Genomic DNA, 6,738 nt, shown 5'->3' with positions numbered 1-6,738 from the left:
GATAGATAGATAGATGATAGATAGATAGATGATAGAGATAGGTAGATAGAGTTAGAGGTATGATAGATGATAGACAGATAGATGATAGATGATAGATAGAGATAGATAGATAGATAGATAGAGATGGATAGATAATAAATAGAGAGCTGTCACCAGATTTTTCTGTCTAATCCTCCTCCTTCTGGCTTGGCAGATCTTCCCTGGGGCTGAGGGATGGCCACTGCCCCAGTACCTGGGCTCCTGTGGCAGATTCCTCGTCAGCACCAGCACCAGACCGCTGCAGGAATTCTATGGTGCACCCCCAGATCAGGCAGCCGACCTTGCCTACCAGCTCCTGGGTGTCCTGGAGTCTCTGAGGAGCAACGATTTGAACTATTTCTTCTACTTCACCCATATTGATGCAGGCATGTTCGGCGTCTTTAACAACGGGCATCTGTTCATCCGGGATGCCAGTGCAGTGGGTGTCATCGACAAGCAGGAAGGTACTCAGCATGGGCCTGGCTGAACAGCTGTCAGAGGGGAAGTCAGGGTGACAGGAGCTAGGGAAGGGTGGGTCAGGGGTCACACTATTGGGCCTTTCTCATCTCTGCGTGTCATAGTGAGAGCCACTCAAGTTCAGAGAATGTTGGATTTCATGTAAAATGTCCCTCACTCCTATTTGAATTTCTACTCTAATTCCATCTCCAAAGGGGAAGTGGATTTGACCTTGTCCATGAGAAGCATTGTGCAGAGTGGCACAGCCCCCAGCTGCACCCTCCCAGGGCAGTGCTGTTGTGCAGTTGGGTCTATGTGGCCCAGGGACCTGCCTTGACCCTCCTTTCTCTCTCTCTCTCTCTCTCTCTCTCTCTTTCTCTTTCTCTCTTTCACTCTCTCTTTCACTCTCTCTCTCCTCTCTCTCTCTCTCTCTCTCTCACACACACACACACACACACACACACACACACACACCTTTTGGGTCCATCTCCCTCTCAGAGTCTTTCTCATCAGATGCTTTTACCCTTTATCTAAAACTTAAATTATCAGGTTGATTTACTGGTATATTTTGCAATCCATTTTGGCACAATTGCTCTGTATAAAGTTTTCAAAGCAAAAAGGCATGGGACCGAATGAGGCAGATGACTGAATTGTGTTTCTCACTATGTGTAAAGTTTCATTCAGGGTTCTAGAACCCTTCGAACACCCTAATCTCTCATGCTGACCAAATTTTCTGAGCCCAATAAGAGGACAAAGGATTTTTTTTCTAATTTCTGATTTTGTTTGTATGCAAAAGCTTACAAAAATAGACAAATTAAACCACACTTATTTATTTCCTGATTTGCCTTAAGAAGAATCAAATCAGAAGAAATGAGGCTGATTCCAGAATATTCCAGATATGTAAATCATGAAATGTCATTCACACTACAACTCATTGAATACATATTTGGGATTACTTGTTTTTTCTCCTAACTTTGTATTTAATTTTGTTTTTCGTTTTTGTTTTTGTTTTTGAGACAGAGTCTCACTCTGTCACCCAGGCTGGAGTGCAGTCGTGCAATCTTGGCTCCCTGCAACCTCTGCTTCCTGGGTTCAAGTGATTCTCCTGCCTCAGCCTCCTGAGTAGCTGGAATTACAGGCGCCTGTCACCACACCCAGTTAATTTTTGTATTTTTAGTAGAGACGGGGTTTCGCCACGTTAGCCAGGCTGTTCTCGAACTCCTGACCTCAGGTGATCTGCCCATCTCAGCCTCCCAAAGTTCTGGGATTACAGGTGTGAGCCACCGCGTTTGGCCCTCACTTTGCATTTTAAAGGCGCAAATGAAACCAGTCCCAATAATTTCCTTAGTTCCCTAATTTAGTAATAATGAGAGTCTAACAATATGGATGTGATCCCTACAATTACCAGCCTGACTTCTGGTAGGGGTAAGTGGGTTTTCCATGCCCAGGCCTCACTCTATTGTAGCAGAGTGGATTCCTTCCACATGGTTCTCAAAAGGAGCCTCTGTGTCCCTGAGTCCTAAATCTCCTGGTGACAGGGGAATGCCAGGAGACTGTACTAGTTCACCCAGTAATTTTTTTTTTTTTTTTTTTTTTTTTTAGATGGCGTCTCGCTCTGTTGCCCAGGCTGGAGTGCAGTGGTGCAATCTCGGCTCCCTGTGACCTCCGCCTGCCGGGTTCAATGTTTCTCCAGCCTCAGCCTCCTGAGTAGCTGGGATTACAGATGTGCGCCACCACATCCGACTAATTTTTGTATTTTTAGTAGAGACAAGGTTTCACCATATTGGCCAGGCTGGTTTCGAACTCCTGACCTCAAGTGATCTGCCCACCTCGGCCTCCCAACGTGCTGGGATTACAGGCGTGAGCCACCGCCCCCAGCATCAACCAGTAGTTCTAATTAGTGGTGGCCTCCCTCAAGGAGCCCAGGTGGCAGGGTGTATAATATTTCCCATTTCTTTTCTAGGCGGCCAAGAAGCCACCAGAGCAGGAGAGAATAAAGACATTTTTAGCTGCTTGGTTTCCGGCTGCCAGGCCCAGCTGCCCTCCTGCGACAGTGTCTCTGAGAAGCAGAGCCTGGTGCTGGTGTGTCAGAAGTTGCTGCCTCGACTTCTCCAGGGGAGGTTCCCCTCACCAGTGCAAGACGACATAGACTCCGCTCTTGCTCAGTGTGGGGACAGCACCCGCCCAGACCCAGAAGTCCTTGGAGCCGCCAGCTGGCTGAAAGACATCTTGAGGCCCCTGAGAACCTGTGACTCCAGATTTGCCTATCGTTACCCAGATTGCAAATATAACGATAAATTCTGAAGGGCTGGTGTCTAGCTGGCCTTGGGGACAACACGCTTGGCTCTCCATTCCCCCTGTCGGGTTGCTGCAAGGTTGAAAGAAGCAGCACTTTTTTAAAGATGAGATGAAAGGCACACTTGTTTCTCAGGGACTGAGAGGGGAGTTGTGCGATACCATGTGGCTGTCTCTGCTGGCTGGGACATCCTGGCAAAGCCCGGGGTGGGCATCAGAAGAACTGGGGATGGACGCTCACTCAATGTCTTTGAGCCTCAGTTTCCTCTATTCTCCACCAGACTCTCCTGAGTGTGAAAGAAGACAGAGATGGAACCACCATTGAGCGTATATCCCAAGCATGGGTCTTGGGACACATGCTCACCACCTCCATCCCAGGTGGTTACAAAGTGTGTTCTGGAAAAGCACAGAGGCGGGGAGCATGAGAAAGAGCCGTGCAGGTCAGGAGGCTGGAGTGGAGGGAAGGCAGGGGAAAGACAGGCTCCCTGCCGCTACCACTTTAGACTCAGACAAGAGGGGTCCCCTTCCTGCTCCCTATGGCCCTGCCTCACTCCCCACACCATCACAGGATGAGTAGACTGCAGGCCAAGGGGACATGCCTGCCACCGCCTACAGCCTGGTACCTGAGGCTCCATACACCTGTGCATGGAGCTTCTCATGGTGTGGGAAGAAGCCAGGGGTAAGAAGATAAGGGGGGGCCAGTGGGGGACCAATGTGTTAGCCCAAGTCCTCCAAGAATAGGTGTCAAGATAGAGTGAACGGGACAAAGATTTGTTAGGGGCAGTGCTTGTATGAAAGGAAAGGAGGAGGGAGCCGGAGAAGACTGGGAGGACCATTAAGTTGAGCCCCAGTGAAGGAGGGCCCGGCAGGAGTTTGCTAAGCTCAAAATCGAAGAAAGGTTCAGTAAGACTGTCAGGGTGTCCTCAAGGCAAAGGCAACCATCAGAGGAGCCCTGTGTCTCCCACAAATAGACCCCGTTAGCATCCCTGCTGCACTCAGTGGTTGGCGGAAACAGCAAAGATAGATTTCAGAGCACAGCAGCAGGGGCCCCTGGTCAGCCCCGCTCCCTAGAGCAGGAGATCTGGAGTGGGAGAACATTCTTTTTGTAGCCACAGCTGAGGCCCTGGACCAGCTCTCTCCACACCACATGCTCCAAGTTGGGACTCTAAGGAGTCTAGGAATTTTCCTTCAAACTTGGCCTTACAGGTCACTCATCAGAAAAAATTTTTTTTCAAGGTCAATCAATAGAACATACTTGATTCAACAGTTTGTTTGTTTGCTTTTGAAATATTTAGCCACATGGTATGTAGGCTTCCATGTACTCTCTTGCCCTGGCCCCTGAAACATAAGCAGGGGGCTCTTCTCTACCTTTGCCCAGCCTCCCTGCCAGCCTTTAACCCCAGGAACCTCTCAGTCTACCTCCTCTTTTACCTCAGATTCAGGTATCTGCATCCCCTCCTTTAAAGTCAAAACAGGCTGGGCATGGTGGCTCACACCTGTAATCCCAGCACTTTGGGAGGCTGACGCAGGTGGATTACTTGAGGTCAGGAGTTCAAGACCAGCCTGGCCAACATGGTGAAACCCCATCTCTACTAAGAAATACAAAAATTAGCCAGGTGTGGTGGTGTGTGCCTGTAATTTCAGCTACTCGGGAGGCTGAGGCAGGATAATCGCTTGAACCCAGGAGGCAGAGGTTGCTGTCAGCCAAGATCACACCACTGTACTCCAGCCTGGATGACAGAGCGAGACTCCGTCTCAAAATAAATAAACAAAAATAAAGTCAGAAGACCTGGCTTAACAGACCTCACTGTGCAGATAAGGAAACTGAGGCCCAGGGAGGAAGAGTGATCTGCGGAGATATTTCCAGAACCCCTGCAAGCTGAGCCCCAGTGAAGGAGAGAAGGTCCGGCAGGAGCTTGCTAAGCTCAAAATCGAAGAAAGGTTCAGCAAGGCTGTCAGGGTGTCCTCAAGGCAAAGGCAGCCATCAGAGGAGCCCTGTTGCTATTAGGAGGCTCCTGTTGCCCTCCCCTTCCGCCTCCAACTTTCACCTGTGCTACCCAATTCTGGTCCCTTCACTCCCATTCAAAAATGGACTCCAGAAAAGCCTTATTTTGTGGAGTACCTGGTTCCCTTTTGGGTTTGTCTCTTGACTGCTACAGGCACTGCCCCAGGGCAACCATGACAGTGAAGATGACTGGCCAAGCTTGTGGACTGGCCAGCAAGCTTAGGCTGCCTGAGACGCTTTGAAATGGCTGCCTTCTGGCTTGGTCTGGAGGATGAACACCCCTCTCACCTGCACAGCCGCAGTCCCTCTCCTGCTGGCCTGACTGCAGCTGTCCTCCCAGCTGGCCACCTGACCAGAGACCAGGAGAGAGGCCACAGCCTCCAGATCCTCCAGAGTCCCATGGAGGAAGAAGGCTTACCAGAGAGACCCTCTGATGCACGAGCCAGGCCCCAGCCCTTCTCCCTGCATCCAGGTGTGTTTCCACCGCAAAATGCCTCCACACGATGCGTGACTTTGGCCCTGTGTGGGCCAGTGCGTGGTCTGAGGTAACCCTCGAATCCCTCCACCACACATCTGTCCACCTGCACGGATTCAAGGTGAGCACTTGCCCCCTTCCCTCCTCCAGACCAGTCACCTGAAACTCTGAGCAACATTCCTTCGAAACCATCATGTAACCCTTGGTGATGCTGAGTCCAGACAGGAAATGCAGACTTGGGACCCACCTGTATCAGCAGAAAGAGACCTTGTGCCCCACTTGTCTGAGTCCCAGGATGGAGTAAAGGAGAAAACTGGCGAGCTGTCCCCTGAGGAGCTGTTGGGAGATTGGTTTTTAGTATAAATTACAATAAAATTCTGTGTAAGCTGTGATATGGTTTGGATGTTTGTCTCCTCCAAATCTCATGTTGAAATGTGATCCCCAGCGGTGGAGGTGGGGCCTGCTGGGAGGTGATTGGGTGATGAGAGAAGTTGCCTCAGGAATGACTTGGTGACCTCCCGGAGGTGATGAGTGAGTTCTCTCTGATCTCACTCAAGATCTGGTTGTTTAAAAGAGTGTGGCACCTCCCTCCCCCACCTCTCCCACTCTCTCACTTCCGCTCTCACCGTGTGACACGCCTGCTCCCCCTTCGCCTTCCACCATGATTGGAAGCTTCCTGAGGCCCTTACCGGAAGCAGATGCCAGCCCCACACTTCCTGTACTCCCTACAGAACCATAAACCAAAATAAAGCTCTTTTCTTTATCAATTACCCAGCCTCAGGTATTTCTTTATAGTAATACAAAAATGGCCTAATACAAGCTGGGTGCTAAGGAGAGCAGGGCAGATGTCAGGCAGGTCCTATACATGCTTAGGGGTAACTTAGAAATAGTTCCCCAGCTAGTGACTTTTCCTGGGTTCAGGAGATCACAGAGTCCTTTTCTCATACACCTTCACAACAGAGCAGATGTTCTTGTCAACATGCCTGAAGACCACAGGTCTCACTCAGCTGCCTTCATGGAACATTTCCCCCCTCCCCACAGCCACCTGCTAACCCTCCCCCACTCACCCTGTGGTGGACACGGAGCTGGGCCACCCAGCTCTCCCTTCAAGAAACAATGCTCTTCCTAGTGCGGGAGCATGGTTGACACGCAGCATTAAGCCATCAGGCCCTTTGGGCTCTGCCTCAGCCACACAGAGTGGCTTCACTAGAGGTCACACCCTTCCTAGGGCATATCTAGACCGAGTAACTAGTCATGGAGAGGTGCGAAGGCCCAGCAATTTTGGCCCATTGAGCAACAACTCTAACAGGCAATTCTCCTTCCAGAACTCCCCACCAAGCGATCAAGACTTGCCTCACAGTTTAACGTCCCTCTGCCCATCCTGCTTCCTCTGCATTCTTTCTTTCTTTCTTTCTTTCTTTTTTTTTTTTTTTTTTGGTGAGACAGGGTCTCACTCTGTTGCTAAGGCTGGAGTGCAGCGGCACAACCT

At 50.2% G+C, this 6,738-nt stretch overlaps 1 protein-coding gene across 1 annotated transcript in view; it reads left to right on the top strand.

Moving 5' to 3' along the window:
• LOC105541665 (chromosome unknown open reading frame, human CXorf36) overlaps positions 1–5,633 on the top strand; it is a 61,471-nt gene extending 55,838 nt beyond the window's left edge. The window contains exons 4-5 of the mRNA XM_011982810.1: positions 194–482; positions 2,438–5,633. Of these exons, the coding sequence (XP_011838200.1) occupies positions 194–482; positions 2,438–2,778 (630 nt within the window). The 3' untranslated portion in view covers positions 2,779–5,633. The remainder of the gene's footprint in view (positions 1–193; positions 483–2,437) is intronic.
• The last annotated feature ends 1,105 nt before the right edge of the window (positions 5,634–6,738 follow it).

This window comes from Mandrillus leucophaeus, unplaced genomic scaffold (genome assembly GCF_000951045.1).
Source record: "Mandrillus leucophaeus isolate KB7577 unplaced genomic scaffold, Mleu.le_1.0 Scaffold243, whole genome shotgun sequence".
In the NCBI taxonomy this organism is placed as follows: domain Eukaryota; kingdom Metazoa; phylum Chordata; class Mammalia; order Primates; family Cercopithecidae; genus Mandrillus; species Mandrillus leucophaeus.
Note: the sequence above shows the minus strand (reverse complement) of the source record. Positions and strands in the feature narration are given on the sequence as shown.